The 22,768-nt window shown below is 35.7% G+C and overlaps 1 protein-coding gene across 2 annotated transcripts; it reads right to left on the reverse strand.

Moving 5' to 3' along the window:
* Window positions 1–2,280: 2,280 nt before the first annotated feature.
* On the reverse strand, window positions 2,281–20,381 carry LOC141344055 (uncharacterized). Of its 2 annotated transcripts, none has more exons than XM_073848782.1 (9): window positions 20,168–20,381; window positions 19,783–19,834; window positions 16,021–16,182; window positions 11,204–11,389; window positions 8,643–8,897; window positions 8,473–8,559; window positions 6,018–6,120; window positions 5,892–5,936; window positions 2,281–5,135 (listed from the first exon to the last, which is right to left on the reverse strand). In XM_073848782.1, the coding sequence occupies exons 1-9, from the start codon at window positions 20,233–20,235 to the stop codon at window positions 2,725–2,727; spliced, it is 3,369 nt and encodes a 1,122-aa protein (XP_073704883.1). In that variant the 5' UTR covers window positions 20,236–20,381; the 3' UTR covers window positions 2,281–2,724. The 2 variants fall into 2 exon arrangements, with proteins under 2 accessions (XP_073704883.1, XP_073704882.1); XM_073848781.1 differs by having other exon boundaries at window positions 11,198–11,389.
* Window positions 20,382–22,768: the final 2,387 nt, after the last annotated feature.

Raw genomic sequence — 22,768 nt, forward strand, 5'->3', positions numbered from 1 at the left:
AAATTTCAATCAATCAACTGAATACGTAAGGTGATAACTATTAGTTAACTATTAATTTTAATTAGTTATCTATTAATTCTTTTTTGTTTTCCACTCACCTTCAGGTCATCCAAGATGTAGGCAATTTTTTTCCTCAGTAGAACAGTAAAGAAGATTTTAAGCTGTAATTGTGGTCCTTGGTGATTTATAAAATGCAAGTCAACACTTTGAGAGTCAAAATGAATCCCTGTGGTTCCTGATGATGTGTTGAGGTCTAATGAAGCAGAACGATTGGTCTGTGCAAGAAACTGAACATTATTTACAGCATTATTACCTGTAAACTAAATCCAACTATTTTACAACATATTTGTGACCCTGGACCACAAAACCAGTCTTAAGTCGCTGGGGTATATTAAGAAACTGAACATTATTTACAGCATTATTACCTGTAAACTAAATCCAACTATTTTACAACATATTTGTGACCCTGGACCACAAAACCAGTCTTAAGTCGCTGGGGTATATTTGTAGCAATAGCCAAAAATACATTGAATGGGTCAAAATTTTAGATTTTTCTTTTATGCCAAAAATCATTAGGAAATTAAGTAAAGATCATGTTTCATGAAGATTTTTTGTAAAATTCCTACTGTAAATATATCAAAATGTAATTTTTGATTAGTAATATGCATTGTTAAGAACCTAATTTGGACAACTTAAAAGGTGATTTTCTCAGTATTTTGATTTTTTTGCACCCTCAGATTCCTGATTTTCAAACAGATGTATCTCGGCCAAATATTGTCCTCTCCTAACAAATCACACATCAATAGAAGGCTTATTTATTGAGCTTTCATGTGATGTATACATCTCAGTTTTGTAAAATTTAACCTTATGACTGGTTTTGTGGTCCAGGGTCACATTTAGATTTGAGAAAAAAATAGTTAAAAATGCATATTTTCACATTTTATTAAGAGGTATTTTCATACATTTTGGTCTCTACATTCAACAAAAAAAATAGTACTTTGTTCCATATTCTTTGCATGCAATGACTGCTTGAACTCATGGACTTCAACCAGAGTTTTATACTCTGCCAGGCCTGTACTGATCTTTAGCTCTGGCTGGTTTTAAGTGTATTTATTCTCACCTGTGCTGTTGTCCTTTCATTATCACAAACCCAAACGCTTTTGCATCAGTTCTGATTTATTGCATGATTTAACTTAACTTAGATTTCAACAACATTCTTTTCTTTCCAAGTCCATGTACAGGCTGTGTAGACTATATGACTGGAGATCAAAATGAGACGTTTTTATTATTTGGATACTATTTGATAAGCACATTTGTAACAGAAAATTACATTATTATCATTATGACATGTAAACAGACTTTTGGTTTAACCACAATAACATTAAATAGATTTTTCTTTTAGTTTAGTGTTTTTAAACTAATTTAATTCACTAGCAAGCAATGTTTTTAACAGCGTTATCATATCAAAGTCCCTTTAAGGCAACTCATGTCACTCGGAGGCCATCTTTGAAACGCCTCTCCACGTGTGAGTGCAGCTCCTCTTTGAATGGGGAAACATCAAATTCTCAAAAAAAACTGCTCACCAAGCGATTAAATTTCATATTTTAAATCACCAATGAAATCTGACATAATTATGGTTCCTTGTGCTCCAATAGCGTTAAAAAACGCCAATGCGCATGCGCAGTATGGAGCGCACGTCTTTTAGCGCGCCGACTGTTTCTATAGCAACCCGGACTTCTAACGGCAGCTGCAGTGACGCGCTGACTTTACTAATCAATGATTGGCTCTTTCATTAAGAAGGAGGGGCTTCGCGGCCATAATGATCAAGGATAAACACCAAAAGGACAAGATGGATGAATTCAGTGTAATGTTTTGGTTTTGATCAATACGATAAACTTGCAGAGTTTCTACTTGACAGGTAAGCTATTCAGTTTGTGCAGTCTTTCTTTAATTGTTTCAAAAGTATTGTTACTGTACAGCTAAACCGAAGCCATGGTAAGGTCTCTGTTTATTACACTGTAAATGGCCTTATGGCCTGGACTTCGTTTGACAGAAAAGTTTCCTGACTTCTGCATTAAGCGTAACATTTGGTGAAACAGCTTGGAGGTAGTACTACTGTTATTGTAATTACAAAAATACAGTAAGTGAATTTTTCAATTCACTTACTTGAGCTTGAGCGCAATCCCAAATATACCAGTAAACTTTTCACATATTGTAACTACAACATTAGATCTAAGGCAAAATCCAAGACGAACAATAAATAAATAAAGCTTGGAAGTCTTGTTTTGTTCCACATCCGTCCATTTACTAAAATAATTATTTTGTTGATATGTTATTTATCTGTACACACACACATAAGATACATGCACTGCATTGTAGTCACATTTCCTTCAAATGCATTTACTGAAAATAATCTCAGCATTCACGTTGAATGGACATATCTCCAAAGTCCAGCAGAGGAAGTTTAAAACGTTACATATTTATTATGCTACACTTCAGCAGTTAGTATTTGGTTATAACTGGCATTTGAAAATAAATAAATCAAATAAAGGAAACGCTACATAACTAAACAGTTAGAAATGCAGCTACAAAAGTGAGTCACATGACACTTTGACATTTACAAACATTTACACAGACATTTAATGCTCTTTTTTTCTTCTTCTTCTTAGTTAGATGAAAATGCAACTGGGATTTAATGAGATTAAAGCACATGGGTTGTGAACATTAACAACTGTGTTGCTGCTTTTCGAAATCCCAGGGGTAAAAGCTTGTGGTGTTGGGATCGGAGCCGAATAACATCTCAGCAACGCTTTGTTGAACAGAATCAGATGAACCTGAGGATACCATTTTACTGAGCTCAGAACAGAAATAGTCAATTTCAGTAAGATCAGCATGTTTCACTGCTTTTCCAGCACAGTGTGTATCCTCTTCACCTTCTTGGCTTATGTCAGGTTCAAATAAGCCAAAATCTGATGTATTAAAATCAAAAACGTTGTTTTTCATTGGGTCGAGCACTTCAGGGTTTCCCCACACAGAGTGAAATACTTGAGAAGAATCACTAGCATTTGACACTATAGAGCCTGGTTTGGATTCTCCAGAAGCATCGGATACTCCTCGGATTGGTTCAATGAGTTTTTCTTCATTGCTATAAGCATAGCTCTCTTCATTAGATGGGCAAGAACCAAAGGGGTAACAATCTTCTTGTTCGGATCCACTGAGGTGATCACTTAGCACATCATAGGACGCAGATATCTGCTTCTCCTCCAGATTATTTATGTCTGTGTAAACTGGTTGAGGACTTAAGAGTTGGCAAGAAGTAATCATATAACCAGACTCACAGTTTTCCGTTTCCGAGTCAAATATCCCTGTATCGACTGATTCGGGACTAAATGGATCAGGGACGTGGATTTCAGAGTTGCTCTGCTTCCTGGTTTCCAAACCTGGGCATTGAAGATCAATGCTACATTTGGTTTTGTCAGCAGGTTCTGGACTAAAAGGGGTTGGAGTACCAACTTCATGATAACCAGAATCTAGTCTTGGAGCTTCATGACAGAACGAGTTAACAGTGTTCATTTCTTCTAATTCAGATACGCCTTTGACCGGCTCAGTAGGTACGGGACTAAATGGGTCAAAATACTGGAGTTCAAGTTTACTCATGGCTGAGCCTTCAGAGCAAGGTTTGGGTTGGGAACTGATAGACTCATTGGGATAAAACTGGTCGGTAGTTGATGTTTCTGTGTCAGTGAACAGACAAAAGAGGTCTTGAGTTGTAGAATTTGGTGGGTTGCTTTCTGCTTCCTGGATGGATGAATCAGGAACAGGTTGGGCTACACCTGGACTTGTCGTCCATTGGTCATCCCACTCTGAATCAAGCACACTTTGGCACGCATTTGAATCCTCAAATGTGAGACTTGGAATTTGCAAAACCACCTTTTCAGAATCAGGTACTAATATTTCATCATGTTTAGGAGAGTCAATGGTCTGATTCTCATTCTGGTCGTTGGTTATCTCGTTGTTGTGTTCTGTGTCTTCAGGCTTTCTGGAGCGTTCAAGTTCATCTTCATCATTGAATTCAGGGCTCAAAGAGGCGTCATTGGACTCATCTTTCTTTACATCATTTGGCTCAGGACAAACCGGACTTTGATTGTGTAGTTCAGGGCTACCGGGATCTAATCTCACAGTGAAGAAGAACATATCTCCATATTTATAGTCGTACACATCTAAATCAGAGGGCTGTGAAGGAGAAACGCAAGGAGAGCTGGAGGGATTGCTATTTTTATCATGCAACTGTTCACCTAGAGGACCAGGACTATTATCTGGAGGTGAACTCTCAGAATTTCCAAGTTCTTGGTTATTCGCAGCATTTAGTTCGGAAGTGATAATATGATGTTCAAAGGTCTGCTGGAAATCGCCTGGGTGGGGATCAGGGTCACATGGACTAAGAGGAAACCCAGTATAGGAGCCTGCAATGATGCTCTGTAGACCACACAATGAGTTAACTCTTAAACCAGATCCAGCCTGAACGTCAGCTCTGTCCTCCTCCTCTTCAGGGAATACATTGGAATCAGCGTCAATCGAATTAAACACTGTAGAGCTGTGACTAGAGTCAGATTCGTGGAAACACTCTTCATTGAATTGAGGGATGGCATCGTTTGATTGATCTGGTTGCACAGTATCACAATTTTGGTCTTGTGTGGTATTCGTCTCAGACTTATAATGGTCTTGTGTGGCGTTCATCTCAAACTCATATTGGTCTTGTGTGGTATTCGTCTCAGACTTATAATGGTCTTGCGTGGCGTTCATCTCAAACTCATATTGGTCTTGTGTGGCGTTCGTCTCAAACTCATAATCTACATCGCTGCCAGATTTAAGACTCCTACTTTCAGTGGACATGGACACACCACTATCACGCTTTCCAGTGGACTGTGTGCCATCAGCATCTGGCGGCATGTTGACGGAGGTGTTAAAGGTACCGTAGTCTTTAATAACGGATTGACGAGAGTAGTGTATAGTTTCTGGAAGACTATTTTCTGCAGGGGTGAGTTCATCCTCACAAAGCTCTTCTTCTGACATGACCAAGAGAGCGTCTGAGGCGAAAGGGTCTGTGCCTTTAAACGGGTCCCTGGATAATTGCTCTGAGAGAAAACGGCAACGTATTAGTGTCTTACAATGGATTGACTCACTCTTTTCCTCTGTATCTAATGCATTTATATGCATTTATCAGCAGCTAGGTTCTTTTCAAAACAGTGTAATAAATTTAAAAAAATTATTTTCGTCTCTGTTGCACCAGTTTTGGAAGTGTCTAAAATGACTGTAGTCATATGTACAAATCATTGGTGTTTGGTGATGGGTTTTTGGCTCAAGGTCTGCATTTAAAGTCACACCAGAGGTGTTCAACTGGGATTAGGACTTGGCTTTATGCAGACCAGTCAAGTTCTTCCACATTGACTGAATCAATCATTTTTCCATGAACCTTTCCTTATACACAGAGGCATTGTCATATTAGAATAGAAACGTTTTTTTTTTTTTTTCCCAAACTGTTGCTATAAAATTAGAAGCACACAATACCCTAGAATTTTTATTATATGCTTAAACGTTAAGATTTATACTCATGGAAATTATTAAAGTAGTCAAACCTGTTCATTAGTAGGGGTGTCTCAATACTTCTGGCAATATAAATTGAGGTCTTATGAAGCGAATCGATCAGTCTGTGCTAGAAACTGAACATTATTTACTTGTAATCCAGAGCTGCCTCAGACAAACAGTCCAGAGTGATGTCCGGCTCACAAACAAATCATTCTTTTGAACCGGTTCTTTCTAGTGAAACTCAATGTTTCAAGAATGTGTATACGGGTAAAATAAGTTAAGGTTTTAAACAGAAAGTTACCAACCTGTCACATCATCCTTTGGGAAATGGTCATCTCCAAATACATCACCTGGACATTATGAAAAAAAAAATGCTGTGAGTTATATGTAAATGTACAGTCAAACATAATCATGCCATATCAGTCACTCACCATCAGTGAAGGGGTTTGGATGGAAGAAGTCAAACTGTCTGTTTGTTGCCTGACAGGGTTGAATAATCTCAAAGTCCTCCTTGTCTATATCAGAAGAGTCAGACTGTTTGAAGAAAGAAAACATAAGCTAATAAGTGTCCAGTTCCAAAAATATATTCCTTAAAGGATAAGTTCACTTTCAGAACAAAAATGTACAGATAATGCATTCACCCCCTTGTCATCCAAGATGTCCATGTCTTTCTTTGTTCAGTTGTAAACAAATTATGTTTTTTGATTAAAACATTTCCGATTTCTCTCCATATAACGGACTTCTATGGTGCCCCAGAGTTTCAACTTCCAAAATGCAGTTTAAACGCAGCTTCAAAGAGCTCTAAACAATCCCAGCCGAGGAAGAAGGGTCTTGTCTAGTGAAACAATTGGTTATTTTCTAAACAAATTCACAGTTTATATACTTTTTAACCTCAAATGCTTGTCTTGTCTTGTCTCTGAGATGCGCATGCATAGTCTCTGTGATCTGGGCCAAAAGTTAGGGTATGTTGAAAAACTCCCATCTTGTTTTCTTCCCCAACTACAAAATCATCCTAGATCGCTGCAGAAGTTCCGACCCAGTGTTTACAAATTGAACATGCGAAGAAGATCAAACGCCCTTTACAAAAAAAAGGTAAAACAGCATTGTAGGACGATTTTGATGTTGAAGATGAAAACAAGATTAGGGAGATAAAACCCTTCTTCCTCAGCTGGGATTGTTTAGAGCCCTTTGAAGCTGTGTTTAAACTGCATTTTGGACGTACAAACTTGGGGGCACCATACATATCTATATATGGAGAGAAATCCTGAAATGTTTTCCTAAAAAAACATAATTTTTTTTTTGTACATTTTTGTTCTGGAAGTGAACTAATCCTTTAATGAGTTGTATAACTGATTTAATTTAAAAAGTATTCAAAGTTTGCTTTTAGTGTGTATTTGAAGCAGTGTTGCCAAGTTCACTGTTTTCCCGCAGAATTGGGCTACTTTAAAACTGTTGCTGCGGGTTGTTTTTCATGTCCGTGGGTTAAAGCGACCGCAATAAAGTGATATTTAGCCCCTGGAATGTCCATTTTACCAGGGGAACCTCACAAAAAATCTTGTATTTTACCCCCGGAATGCAATTTTCAGTAGGGGACCCCCTAGAAATGCTTTTGGGTAGCAGTTGGATGGGTTTTGTTGAGAAAACCAGGCAACCCTGGCAAGTTACTGCAGTTTTTGCACTTAAAGGGGTCATATGATGGGGTTTCTTGTTTTCCTTTGTCTTTGGAGTGTTACAAGCTGTTTGTGCATAGATACGATCTGTAAAGTTGCTAAGCTTAAAGTCTCAAACCCAAAGAGATATTTATTATAAAAGTTAAGACTCAGCCACACCTCCCTAAAACGGCTCGTTCAAACACGTCCCCATTTGTCCACATCACGAGGTGAGTAGATTAGCATAACACCGCCCATATGTATATGGAAAAAAAAGAAGGCGTAACTTTTACCGGCTCTAGTAGTGTTGCAGCCACCATGTTGTTGAGACGCAGTGTGTTTCATTGCGAAATCGAAAGTACTTTGTTCTGTTCTGAAACAGTTCAACACAAATATTCGAGTGGGTGCTGCGCATTTCGTGGAGGACTGTTTCCTGAACCTGGGAGAGCAGCTTGCAATGCCAGCTGAACACAAAGGGTTAAGGCTATAAAGTGGGGCAATTCCAATGTTGTAAGGACAGTCTGTGCTTCTGATTGACGGCCTGTAAGTACGTTTTAATATACTATTAATATACTATACTAATTTACTATTCAAACACCAGTTTTGAGCAGTGTAGAGTAGCACTTGTTGTTTCTCGTTCTACGATTGCAAATGCAGATATGGTGCAGACACGCAACGCATAATGACGCAGTATGAGTCATTATAATCAGTAGTTATGTCCCCACTGGATGCAACAAATGCCTTGTTTATAATGGGTTTTATTGTTTCTGTGCATCACAACATGGTAAGGGGTGTAACATTTCCATCACACGCTTGAGGTATTCGGCCAATCACAACGCACCGGATAGCTGGCCAATCAGAGAACACCTCGGTTTCCATCAACGATGAGTTTTGTAATAATCTAAGCGTTTCAGAAAGGCGGGGCAGAGAGAAGCAACATTAATGTACAGTATGTGAAAAATAATATGTTTTTTGAACCTCATTGCATTACAAACAATACACAAAATAATGATCTTTTTAGCAACATCATATGACCCCTTTAATCTTGTTTTTCCTTAATCTGAGTGTATGCAGACTGCAGTTTGATTAAACAAGCAATAAACTAAATTTCTAGGCATTTAGCACAACTGTATACAAATAAACACTCTGAAGAAGTTATTTAAATGGCTATAAGTAAAAAAAAAAAACAATGCAAAAAAACAGATACATTCTACAGGTACAGGTATCTGTGTCCTACCTGTGGAGTGGTTGATCTGAACATAACATCCTCCTCTTTGACCTCCGTCAGTGTGATCTCAGTGAAAGACGATGATCCACTGCTCTTCTGTAATCAGTAACACATCATGAGTTCAACAAACTAGTAACTAGTAGGAAATTACACACTCATATGAATGCTATTGGTCATACCAAGTTCTCCATTGAATACTGCATTTTATCAAGCTCCTCTACAGTGTTCTCCTGCTCAACATCATTCAGTTCCTCTCCTTCCGGTTTGGCATTGATCTTCTCACTGTAGACATGATCACTCTCGCTTTCTACAATATCCACGCTTCCTTCCGACTCCTGGTCCAAAACTGCACAAGGATCTTCTTCTGACATCTCAGCCATTGAACTTTCACTGGTTATGAGGCCAGCAACCAACTCAGCCAGCTTCTTTTTAACCTAGTCAAAAAGGGAAATAAAGAAAAAAACAACCATTACATTAAATTTACGGAGTGTAAATTGCAGATTGCACTTGGAGAGTCTCTCTTAGATTTCATCAAAAATATCTTAATTTGTGTTCTGAAGATGAACGAATGTCTTATATGCTTTGAAAGACATGAGTAATTAATGACATAATTTTCCTTTGTGGGAGGACTATCCCTTTAATTATTTTTACCTGTGTAAATATAGTGTGCATTTCTTTAGACTTGTCAATTTTTACGGTTGGAGACATTATTTTTTAGGATGAGAATGGATGTTATTTTCCAATATTCTTGGTCTGGGAGCGGACCAATATAGCTGTGAGTTTTACAGATATAAATGCCATATGGCAACAATTTGCTGTGAAAATGTGAGTTTAAACTTCCAATGGTCATACAGCTACAGTATTTTACAATAATTATGTTTATGATTGACATACAATAGCTTTTGTTTGTCAGCGAGGTCTAAAACAGTGGTTGTCAACCAGATGCTGGTGACCAGCCTGATATAAATGTTACTGTAAGATAATTATTATCTTTCTTACCTTTCTTACACACCACTGCACATAATTCAATCATTTATTAAACAAATATGATGATTATCACACGTGACTAAGAATGCTACACAACGTAACATTTAAATAATATGTTTTTATAATATTCTACAATAGAACCTAGTTGTTACTATCCAAATTTGGCATCAAGAACCGTGACCTTTTTTACCAGTATTAAAAATAAACTACTGAAATGTTGGTATTGTGACACTTTATGTACATTTTTGTAGCATTTCCATTGGTTCCAACTCCTAAAGACTGTGTTTTCCCTTTAAATCTACAGGGATGCAGTATAGCTTTTGATAAAAACAGGGATGTACTGTAGTACAGTTACATTATATATATATATATATATATATATATATATATATATATATATATATATATATATATATATATATATATATATACTAAATGAACTAAATGAAAAACTAAAACTAAATTCATTAAATCTATCATTTCAATCAGTAAATTAAATAATTATGGCAAGTTAGAATTTTTAATATGCCATCTGAAACAAATTACAACCTTAAATTTGTTACAGCGATTTTAATTGGACAATAAAATAAAAACAAACATTTGACAGTAGCCCTTAACTCAAACTTCATCTTGTCTTGGGAAGCTTACTTTATAAATGTAACAGATTACAGATTCAAAGTTACCCTATTTAAAATGTAATTACTTTATTGAAGTAATGTAACTGATTACATCTTATTATTTTTCCAAATTTCTAACAAATGTAACTAGTTACTCCCCAACAATTGAATAGCAGTCAATGGAATGTTTATATGGCAAGCCGTTTTAGCCTAAAATATACTAAGCGTTACTCATCGTAATTGCATTTTTAATAGTAACAATTCAATTAGAGAGCTCTATAATTCAATTTTTACTAGTAACAATGCCAATTAGAGAGCTCTCTAATTAAATTCTTACTAGTAACAATTATAATTAGAGAGCTCTACAAATTAATTTTTACTAGTCATGTCTCCATTGACTTCCATTCATTTTTAATTACAGAGCTCTACAATTGAATTCTTACTAGAAAGAATTACAATTAGAGAGCTCTCTAAATCAATTTTTACTAGTAATAATTCCAATTAAAGAGCTCTTTAATTCAGTTTTTACTAGAAACAATTCCGATTAGAGAGCTCTTTAATTTAATTATTACTAGTAAGAATGCAATTACCGAGCTCTACAATTCAGTTTTCACTAGTAAAAAACACATTAAAAATATGTTTAATTGCAGAGCTCTGTAATTGAATTAAAGAGCTCTCTAAATGGAATTGTTACTAGTAAAAACTGAATTAGACAGCTCTCTAATTGGAATTATTACTAGTAAAAATTGATTTAGAGAGCTCTGTAATTGGAATTGTTACTAGTAAAAATTCTGTTGTAAAGCTCTGCAATTAAAAATGAATGGAAGTCAATGGAGACATGACTAGAAAAAATTTTTTTTTAGAAAAAATTTGTAGAGCTCTCTAATTGGAATTGTTACTAGTAAAAATAGATTTAGAGAGCTCTCTAATTAGAATTGTTACTAGTAGGAATTGAATTAGAGCTCTCATAATTTAATTGTTACTTCTGACGAGCAACACTTAGTATATTTTAGGCTAAAACGGCTTGCCATATTATATGTAAAGCAGGATATATTACAAAATATTACAAAACATTTTGGGTGAACTGCTACCAAAAATATGCAAGGAGAAGAAGAAGAAGGTGACTGAACTGTGACCTGTATAATCTCCTCGAATAAGTCCTGCAGCGGAGTGATCCGTAGATGCAGGCTTTCTGCATGTGCTTTGGCGTAGGCCACTTCCCGCTGGAGCTGCAGGAGATCTTCAGCCGCGGCACACAGCTCTATATCATACTGCTGCACTGTCTGCTCCAGCTCCTGCTGCTCCTCCTGCAGAGACTGCAACTGTACAGGAACACAACGTCAGACACACACAGATGGCATCGCCCAAATACTGAGCTATATGCTGTTAGCACTCTGATGCACATAGTGAAATATGTATTTTATCAGCGGTGTATAAAGTACCTGAAAGCCATACTTAAAAGTAAAAGTACAGATATCTTACCGGAAAATTACTTTGGTAGAAGTTTAGAATATTACTTGAGTAAAAGTCTTAAAGTTTGCGATATTTATTGCACTTAAGTACAAAAAGTATTTTTTTAAATCTTAAATGTACCTAAGTATTGAAAGTAAATGCATTTTTTTTTTCGTAATTGCAAGTTTATATCTTCCATTTCTGAGAAAAACCGTCCGAATTAACAGTTTATATTGCAATTCTGACCTTATTTCTCTCAACTGCGAGTTTATATAATCAATTTCTGAGAAAAAAAGACAGAATTCTGAGTTTATATCTCACATTTCTGACTTTATTTCTTGCAGTTGCAAATTTATATCACCCAATTAGGAAAAAAAAAAAGTCCGAATTATCAGTTCATATTGCAATTCTGACTTTATTTTTCACAAATGTGAGTTTGTCACCCAATTCAGAGAAAAAAAAGACAGAATTGCGAGTTACAACCATGCATGTGAGGAAAAAATTCAGATTTGTGAGATACAAACTTGCATTTGTGAGGAAAATTATTTCTCACAACTGCGAGTTTATATCATCAATTTCTGAGAAAAAAAGTCAGAATTCTGAGTTTATATCTCACAGTTCTGACTTTATTTCTCACAATTGTGCGTTTATATCACCCAATATGGAGAAAAAAAGTCAGAATTGAGTTTTTACATCTCGCAATTCTGGGTGGGGGGGGGGGGGGTTTCCTGAAAATAAGTCAGAATTGCAAGTTACAAACTCCTTTGCGAGAAAAAATGTCAGAATTGTAAATTGTATCTCCCAATTCTGATGTTTTATCTCAGAAAAGTCAGAATTGCAAGATAAAATTTACAATTCTGACTTATTATGAGTTTATTAACTTTGTGTTTGCTCACAAATATTTTGTGACGGAAATAAAGAGGTGAAAGAAAGAAACAATAATTTCAATGCAAATGCAATTTTTTTTCAGGGAAAGGCAATATTTTTGTGAGCAAACACTTTCTAGATAGAACACAATACTTTTGTGAGATTTTTTTTTTTTTTCATACAGTTTTGCAAAATTAAGAAAAAAAACTTTTCTCAACATCTCGCAATTCTGACTGAGATCCTGACTTCTGACTATTTTGTAGTAAGTAACGAATATGCTTCAGGAAATGTATCAGAGTAAAAGTATACATTTTTATTAAGAAATGTGGAGTAAAAGTAAAAATAGGCTGAAAAATAAAAACTTAAATACAGATACTCCCCAAAATTCTTCCTTACTGTATAATTACTTTGTTACATTACACCACTGTATTTTAAACCTCAAATATTGTGTAATAAGTGCCAGATTGTTTTTGCATCCCAGTTTAAATACTAAAGTACAGTATATGACCATCACTGCAATGTTTATTTAGTTTTTCCTGTGTGCATGTACGTATGATGTTGAGAGTCCAATAGAAACTCTAAACCTAACAAGTGTTGATGAAACATACTTTTAAAAAAGCAATGCATTACAATATTGCATTACTCCCTAAAAAAGTAACTAATTGCATTACTTAATTACTTTTTATGGAAAGTAATGTTACATTTCTTTTGTGTTACCCCAACACTGAATCGAATCTACAAAAAAATATCAATACTGTGCTTAACTGTGTGCTTCTTCCCACTCTTAGCAGTTCGTTATCTAATACAGGATCCAAAGTGTAGACCATACTATCCTTTTGACCATCTTTGAACACAACTATTAGTTTCCTCTCTGAATTGCTGATTGAAAGAAATAATGGCAATCTGATCCTTAGACTGATCCTCTACTGTCTTAATATGGTTCTTGTTCTCCAGGGAAGCTTTAAACTCCTTTAGTTTTGCATCTACAGTAGATACAGCAATATTGTTAGTCTGTTCAAAAGCCAGTTTCTTCTATTCTTTACGGCTCCATCAATACTTTCTTCGGTTTCAAGTACCAGGCAACTGCAGCGCTCATCTACTTCTGACCTGAGAAGTAATTTAAATGCTGACTAATGGCATTCTGGGGAATATGTGTAGCTTCCACACAAACCACTGAAGACTCAAAGCTCTTTCAGCTGGCAATCTTCTTATAATGCATGCAGTTGTTTTATGATGCATGATGCAGACGACTGGTGACTAGATAATGTGTGGAAAATATGAAGGCAAAAAATGCCTGCGTAAGCACTTTTGTTCTATATTTATATCAAAGTATATAGTTTAGCAATGCTGCATGAGCAAAAGTGCTTTTTCCCAAATATCTGCACAATTGCAAATGTAAAATTGATTTTATATATGTTAATATTTTGATACATTTTAGACTCAATATTGTCTGTTTCAGCTCGATTTCACCAAAGAAAACAGTTCAATCAAAGTCACAGCAGAACTGTTGTGCATCTCTGAGCAACACAGCAGTTTAGATTACTAAATGAATCCATGGTTTTGAATGAATTGAGAGAGTCAATGATTCAGTGACTCAAAGCAAAATTCATAAGGACAGTCACCTGCTTTCTTTTTTAATATATCAGCTGTTTGAATGAATTGGTTGAATAAATGACTAAATGACTCACTCATCAAGTTTTGCTGCAACCTAGTGCCAGTTTCAGTGTCATATTTACATTAATGTCTATTTAAAACCAATTAATCTCATAGCATTATTCATGCATTGTAATGTCAGTGTAAATGCATTCATGCCACCTCTGAAACATTCTAAAAACAATGTTATGGTCACATTGCAGGATTACAATTTTATGTTTAATACATTTTATGTTGCACCAAAAGCTGTTTTCTAATGACTATCCAATGCTTTTCTCATTTTACACAATAATGACTTTTAATGATCTTTTGGCAGATTCTCAGCCCAAATTGATATGTGATTCATTTGTGAGTTGTGAGTTTGAATTGCACTCAGTTCCGAGAAAAAAAGTCAGAATTCTGAGTTTATATCTTGCAATTTTGACTATATTTCTTGCGAGTGCAAATTTATATCACCCAATTAGAAGACAAAACGTCAGAATTGAGTTTTTTTATCACGCAATTCTGGGGAAAAAAAACTGAATTTCCTGAAAAGAAGTCAGAATTGCAAGATACAGAATTGCGAGAAAAAAAAAGTCAGAATTGCGAGAAAAAAAAACAGAATTGTGAATTGTATCTCAGAAAAAGTCAGAATTGCGAGATAAAATTTACAATTCTGACTTATGAGTTTATAAAGTTTGTGTTTGCTCACAAAAATGTTGTGACGGAAATAAAGAGGTGAACGAAAGAAATAATAATTTCAATGCAAATGCAATTTTTTTTTTTCAGGGAAAGTTGCAAACACTTTCTAGATGGAACACAATACTTTAGTGAGATATTTTTTTGAAAATAAATTCATTTGTGAATTATCCGATTAATTAATTGGTACATCATGTAATAATTTAGATTAAAAAATGTCAAAACACAAAGAAGAAAAGCGCTTGAAGAAGATACAGCTCTTCAAATATGAACAAAGAAAAGGATGGAATACCATTGATTTAGTTTTTCTCCTACGGAGCATGAGACTGGCTATTGATCACTGTCTGTTGTGTCCAGTCAATGAATTAGACGCTAAAGTAATATCTAATTACCCGACTTGCTACTTATCCTCATCCTTATACTGCCACCCAATAGTCAATAACAACACTGCAACAAAGAAATATGGCTCACCAAAAAAAGTCACACAATATGCAGTCACATACTCTATGATGTATTTCAGTTAGTGTCAAATGAGTGATGCAGTGTAGAAAGGACTGATGCTGATTTATAGGATAAAGAACTTTTGTGGTTCCAACAGTAACTGGGTCTAAATAGTTTGAGCTTGGTTTCTCCCAAGGCTTTTTTTCTCCATTTCTGTCACCATTTGAATTTGGTTCCTTGCCATTGTTGCCTTTGGCTTGCTTAGTACATTTTTGGCATCATTGTCAGCTTGACTGCACAGACAGTATTTAAAGAGAACTGAACTTGAAGAATCAATGAAGAAATGACTTTAACTGAAAATTTGACTCTAGAATTGAATTTTGTTTGCATTATTGACACAAGCTGTATTCTACAAAGTGCTATAGAAATAAAGATACAAAACTGTGCTAAATGCACTGTGCTATAATGTTGTTTGTAAGCAATTAGAGGCCCACCACATTTGGAAAAGTGTATCAGCTGTATAATCAATTATTGGTCAGTCTCTAATCGTCTAAATTCATTAAACTTGGAATCTCTGTAATAGAGGACACATTAACATAAAAGGCACAGACTGAGTGGCTCTTTCAAGTAATTTCTTGGCATTTCAAGCGTAGGCTGCTGCAGTGCTCTTTTGGCTGGTCGTCTGCCGATGATTCAGAACGCAGCAGCACGCCTTGTTTTCAATCAACCAAAGAGAGCTGGCAACCATTCGCATCGAATTCAAAGCTTTGTCACTGAAGATGGTAATGTTCCATCTTTTAATGAACCTAAACCTGCAATAGCAGCATTTGACCTGTTGTAGGTCTCTTAAGCATTTGCTTACCGCTTCCTTCTCCTGTTTCTGGAGGTCATAGATCATCTTCAGTTCTTCCTTTAGCTGCGTCTTCTTCTCTTCCAGCATCTCCACGGTCTCCTGTGTGTTACGACACAAAGCCTTGACCGTCTGAAGAGTCTCCTGTTCCATGTGGACCTCATCTTGCAGACCCTGAGGATATATTCATAAGCATATGTTAACCTGATGTCCTCGCAACTGCTTCTAAAACTTGGATGCACACAGAGTCTCGTGCAAAGTGAGCTGATTTTTTTCTCTCTCATCAGACCTGGCTGAAAAGTCATTCATAAATTGGCGAATGCACAAATGCACAAAGAGATTTTGCTGCTTAATATTTTTGGAAACCTGTGATATTTTTTTCAGGATTCTTTGATAAAACAATGGTAAAAAAAGAACAGCATTTATTAAAAATATAAAAATCTGTTGGTACAATATGCACAACCGTTCAAAAATGTGGGGTCAGTGCATTTTTTTGCTTTCTTTTTTTTGAAAGAAATTAATATATTTATTTAGAAAGGATGTGGCGAATTGATAAAAAGTGATGTTAAAGACTTATATCGTTAGAGAAAATTTCTATTTTGAAAAAATGATGTTCTTTCTGACCTTTTGTTCATCAAAGAATCATAAAAAAGTATCACAGGTTCCAAAAAATGTTAATGAATCAGCATATTAGAATGATTTCTAGAGGATCATGTGACACTGAAGATTGGAGTAATGATGCTGAAAATTCAGCTTTGAATCACAGGAATAAAATATATTTTCAAAGTATATTCAAATACAAAAATGTTCATTTAAAATGTTGTAATATTTCACAATATTACTATTTTTTTCTGTATTTTTGATCAAACAAAAAGGCAGCCTTGATGAGCATAAGATAATTGATCCCAAACTTTTGAATGGCAGTGTAAATTTTTATTTTAATAATAATATGCATTATTAGTATATTTTCAAAATTAGTTAAGAACCACATTCCAAGTTAAAACTGTTCTAAATTCTATATACATTAGTGGATTTTCTCATTTTGGAGGAGTGACATGCATAGTATAAAAACATTTTAAGGCACAGGGCTTTCGACAGTGACAGGGAGAAAAATGGGCTTTTACTGCCAACAATCAAACAAAACAAACCAAACCACACCATTAGGGAGTGATGGGTGCTTTTGAAGCACTTTGGGGAACTTTTGAAACCATTGCAAATTCAGTTATGTTTCACATTTAAAAGAGTGGTTTTCATTTCTGTCAGTTTTACTCTTTACCTCAGTGATGGAAGCATTGGATTATTTACCATCTCTCTCTCTCTCTCTCTCACTTGATCTTGTTTATTAAAATAAAATTAAGTAATTTTTAAAGTTAAAATGTTATTTTTCAATTGTCAAAATCCCCATACATAATCAAAGTCACAATCTTCAATCATTCCAGATGAGAAAATCCTTAATATACAGCCAAAGAAACATGAATAATTAGTCCACATCCTCGAGTCTTTGCTTCATTTACCTCGTGAATGAATGACCTGTTCATGAACGAGCCATCATTAGTTCACACAAAAGCAGACGGGGCGTCACGATCCTGTCACTAATGACTAGAAATAAACAGCAGAGGCTCCCGCGGGATTCTCATCATTTGTATGCAGAAGAAAATCATTTTAATCATAGGCCGCGGGTCACAGGAGCTGTTTGTTTACATTTAGCCGTCCTGATTAACTGTGTCAAACTGTAAACTGTGCACAGTTAAGTATAGATTGCAGCAGACGTGACGCCAAAACCTGGAAGACTAATTCACCAGTCCCTTAATTGATTGGCTTCTGTAATTAGGTTTTCAGTTTATGAGTAAAACAAGGTCTGTGCTAAATCGAAACTGACTATACCTGGGCATTTTGCTCTACAACAGAAATTGCACAGTCTTGTACCTTTTGTCTTTTTGTCTGATTTTCATTCACTTTTTGGCTTCAACTCAAAGTGATTCTCCTCGTAGCTGGCTGGGCTGGTTTATAGCTTCTAACACTTTTACAAAGACTTTTTAAAAATCCCTATTGGAAATATGAATTGGGAACTTCCAGAAACCAGCTCTGACTGAAAAAAATCACTAAAATTATCACATTTTTTAGACTTATTGTTAATGGTTTTCAGTATTGTTTTGGGTAATTAAATCAACAGTTCTTCAGTAACTGTAAGGTTATGGTATTTGTGGCAAAAATCAGCCTTGTTGTTGGGAATTAAGGTCCTGTTTGAACTCAGTAGCTTGTTGGACTAATTGACAAGACGATAAAAGCTGGCTGACAACAAGCTTCTTTTAAAATGGCCAAAAGACCTTTGTCAGTGTACCAGCATATTTAATTTTTGACAGGAATGAAACCGAGGAAGTGAAGGTTAGAAATACAGTGCATTCAATGGACTAATATCATGTTCAGTTGATGAAATATCTTTATGAAAGACTTTCAGTTAAGAAAAACTCCAAAAATGTTATTACATTTTTAAAGTTTGATTTTTGAAAAGTACACATTATCTTTTATTCAGTGCATGTCATTGTACAGACTTTAAGTCTATGCCTCACAACCTTGTTTTCATCCGTGGTAAATTCAGTACAGTGTCTATCCTGATTGAGGTCTATGCCATTTTGAGATAATGGGTGTACGCTTAGAGATGATCATCATATTTATAATGAAACCATACTTTTGTTTTGTATAGTGTTAGTTAAATTAAGGCATCTCTGTTTCAGGCAATGTAAAAACATTTCAGAATCTTTGTTTAATATTTTTTTGCATCTCTGAAATGTGTTTATATTTTAAGTACAGTTGTGGTAATAAAACATTTAATTGAACATCTGTATATTTTGAGTAAATGTTACATAAACTATTTATTATCAAATTTTATTTGGCAACCTTTGCATAAATTTATATTTTAAACAAATATTAAGTGCCATCTTTCTCAAGACATATTATTTTAGGTAAATTATTTTAATCATAGCAAATAGATTTTATATATATATAGCTCATATGTGACCCTGGACCACAAAATCAGTCTTAAGTAGCATGGCTATATGTGTGGCTATAGCAATAGCTCAAAATGCATTGTATAGGTCAAAATGATTGATTTTTCTTTTATGCCAAAAATCATAAGCATATTAAGTAAAGATCATGTTCCATGAAGACATAAATATATCAAAACTTAATTTTTAAAGAGTAATATGCATTGCTAAGAACTTAATTTGCACAACCTTAAAGGCAATTTTCTCAATATGTTGATTTTTTGCACCCTCAGATTGCCAAATAGTTCAGACAAATATTGTCCTGCCCTAATATACCATACATCAATGGAAAGCTTATTTATTCCGCTTTCAGATGATGTAAAAAAAAATGTTTTGTGGTCTAGAGTCAAATATATAAATAAATAATTTATACAAATCATTGTTATTGAAGGAGTACAATAGTCCTTTTCTAGGTGTCTTTAGCCCCTTTTGTTCTGTGCAATCACTTATACATAGACTATTATTTCTTTGATATCACACATGTTGCTGTTGTGAAAACCTTATCACATAAATAAAAGTATAGAAGCATTATGAAGGACATATCACACCAAACACGATGCAATAAAATAAAACAACCTGAGACAAATGGCCCATTCACTCTAAGAATGACAGCAATATGGGTTGGACTGAGAGAACACGACGTTCTGGCTTGACTGCAATACATACTATCGGTGCGGCTATGTTTGTCAGTCTCTCTTTATAGAAACACGCGTAGAAAATAACACAGTACCTTGATTTCATTATCATGTGGAGTGTTGACCTGAGCCTCAAGCTCCGTGTCCCTGAAACAATATAAAACGCAAAGAAGATAAATCACATCAAAATATCACATAATGCATGATTCTCTCATTTACGCGCACGCAAACAGAAGATTACTGCAGGTGAAATGTGTACAGTTTAATTCTGCAACCCATGTGTCAAATGATGTCAGGATGATGAATCACACCTCTACAGTAGCCTACATGCAAACACCATGCCATTATTTCCGTGCATGAATAACCTCGACGTGAAAGGTGATGATTTTTGAAGGAATGTCGGTGAAATCGCATTTCAAAGGCTAAGTCTGCATGCAGCCACTTAGATGCATAAAGATAACGCTGCGCGCATTCGCGTACCTTGTAGCGGCTGCAGCGCGCGCTCGTGCCGGCCGCAGGCAGTCTAGAATAAAGCGCAGCATATTCATGCGTGACACATCATCCGCAGCACACACGTCACACGAGCGGGTTAACACTCGCTGTTCAAAATTATCTTTCCACTTTCCATGAAACGCATGCTGTCAAATAAAGATGCGCGAATGAGGCGTTCTCCTTCAATCGCTCTCCGATCTCCTTCGGCTGCGGCGGCGATCACGTGATCACGGACACTGCGCGACACGAGACCAAACCAGAACCGGCCCCACGGTACGTGAGGAAGAAACCAGCTCAACACACCGCCAGTGGTCTGCCCCTGTACAGTCAGTAACAGCATACTGTAGGAAACGTGGAAAGATGCAAACTTTATTCCCAAATGCCCAAAAATACATTTAGTGTCAGTTTAAAACCAAGTTAATGAGACACAGCCGGACTAATGAGAACTGGAGGGGGTTTACTGGACAGTATAACATTTCTTCAGGACAGTTTATTTTATTTTTGACCACTGGAAGTCACTCTTGCATATGTGAGAGAACTGAGATGTGTTTTTCATTGATCTCTTCATTCTTGGTGTTATGTCTCAGGGACTTTACAGTTTTTTACGACTGCTTACACACTAAAATTAAAAATAACACACAGTTAGTGAAACCTGACACCCAAGGAGCAAAACCTCAGCCCAAATCTACACAACTATAAGCACATTCTCAGCCTCACACTTTTTGCAAAATACTACACACATTGTTTTGCAAGACACTAAACACACTTCTCTACATTAGACACAGAAATATACAGAAATGTCACTTCTTTGCCATTTTAAGGCACTGCTTTCCAAAATACTACACATGAACCAATTGATCAAACATGGCCATCAGGTGTGCAGACCCTTAGGTGCTTAATTGTAAACTCAACAATCAAGGTGTAAGCACTATAAAAGGCAGTAAGTTGCAGTAAGAGGAATAAGGAGAAAGATCTTTTACCACAAAGATATTTTGAATGTCCCCGGCCAATGCTGTGGGAACATTACTATATATGCTGCAATCATTCAGAATGGGCTCATTACACTGGCATGCCAAAATAGGTCCTTACAATACAGAACACATACTCACATTTTTAGACAGACTAATTATTGGACAGACTAGGTACTGGACTAATGCAACCAGAAACTTGTTCCATCATTACAGTACCTCCCACAACACTCTCCCTTCCTTTCCTTTTTCCCTTACGCATGGCAGTGGAAGGTTTAGGATCTCCAACCCTATGTTATGCCCCTCATTCAAGCTATGGAGGAGGCCTGTGTGACCTACTAGAAGACGAGTCTGGGCAAGGACGGAATCGCCATTCGAGAAAATTCTTCCCTTGCCATCTTGCGAGGGAGGACATTGGCTGTCCCTGTTGAAAAAAAAAAAAAAACAGCTAAAACCAGCCTAGGCTGGTTGGATGGTTTTAGCTGGTCAACCAGCCTGGTTTTAGCTGTTTTGTTTTTTTTTTCAGCAGGGGTAATGTGGACAAAGTGCCTATATTCAGCTACATGAAGAGATGATGATGCTAAGGTGTTTTTTTTCTCCACAAAAGTATATGTACTATATTGTATTTAGAATATGTTCTGATTTTCAGTGCAAAATGCAGCATAATTGCAATGATGTACTGAAGGATTTTACAACGTGGTAAAAAATAAATACTTTCATCAAGGTGCAATACTTGTCTTGTGTGTTGTGTTTGAACAATATATTCATATTCTTTAACAATATCTCAAAAAAGAGAAAAAAATCAAACCCAGTCTGTATCATTAGAAAGGTAGAAATGTTACAAGTGTTTAAGATTGAGCACAGCAGTGTGTAAGTGGTTCAAACAGAATCCGACTATATGAACCATGTGTGTGCCATTTGGTACCAAAACAGGCTTTTGGTAAATCATTGTACAGTTTTGAATTAAGTGTTTCATTTTGCAAAAGATCTGAGATGTTCTGCTACTTGTGTGTGTAAATGTGTGAATTGTGTGTAGGGTTTTGACAAAATGAGCCTTGTTTTTAAAATTGTGCCTAAGCAATCGTAAAAAACTGTAATATGTGGCTTTGGACCACAAAACCAGTCATAAGGGTCAATTTTTTTAAAATGGAGATTTATGCATCACCTGAAAGCTGAATAAACAAGCTTTCTATTAATGTGTGGTTTGTTAAAATAAGACAAAACGCCTATTTGGCTGAGATGCAAGCATATTTGCAATCTGATGGTGCACAAAATCCAAATATTGAGAAACCGCCTTTAAAGTTGTCCAAATTAAGCATATTACTAATCAAAAAATTAAGTTTGGATATATTTATAGTTGGAAATTTATAAAATAGCTTTATGGAACATGATCTTTCCTTGATATCCCAATGATTTTTTGGCATATAATAAAAATTGGTAATTTTGACCCATTGTTGGCTATTGGTACAAATATATCAGTGCTACTTAAGACTGGTTTTGTGGTCCAGGGTCACATAGTATAAGTTCAAAAGGGTTTACAGGTTGTGTGTGTGTGGTATTCCCTACATTATGGGGACCAAATATCCACATGAGGATAGTAATCAGCAAATTTTCAGACACT

Source organism: Garra rufa, chromosome 10 (genome assembly GCF_049309525.1).
Source record: "Garra rufa chromosome 10, GarRuf1.0, whole genome shotgun sequence".
In the NCBI taxonomy this organism is placed as follows: Eukaryota; Metazoa; Chordata; class Actinopteri; order Cypriniformes; family Cyprinidae; genus Garra; species Garra rufa.

Excerpts from the sequence above, each read along its gene's own strand:
- LOC141344055 (XM_073848781.1), bottom strand. The coding sequence starts at position 20,235 with ATGAATATGCTGCGCTTTATTCTAGACTGCCTGCGGCCGGCACGAGCG. Across the intron at positions 16,183-19,782 it reads CACATGATAATGAAATCAAG|GGTCTGCAAGATGAGGTCCA; the intron begins GTACTGTGTTAT and ends ATATATCCTCAG. Across the intron at positions 5,937-6,017 it reads TCCAAACCCCTTCACTGATG|GTGATGTATTTGGAGATGAC; the intron begins GTGAGTGACTGA and ends CATAATGTCCAG.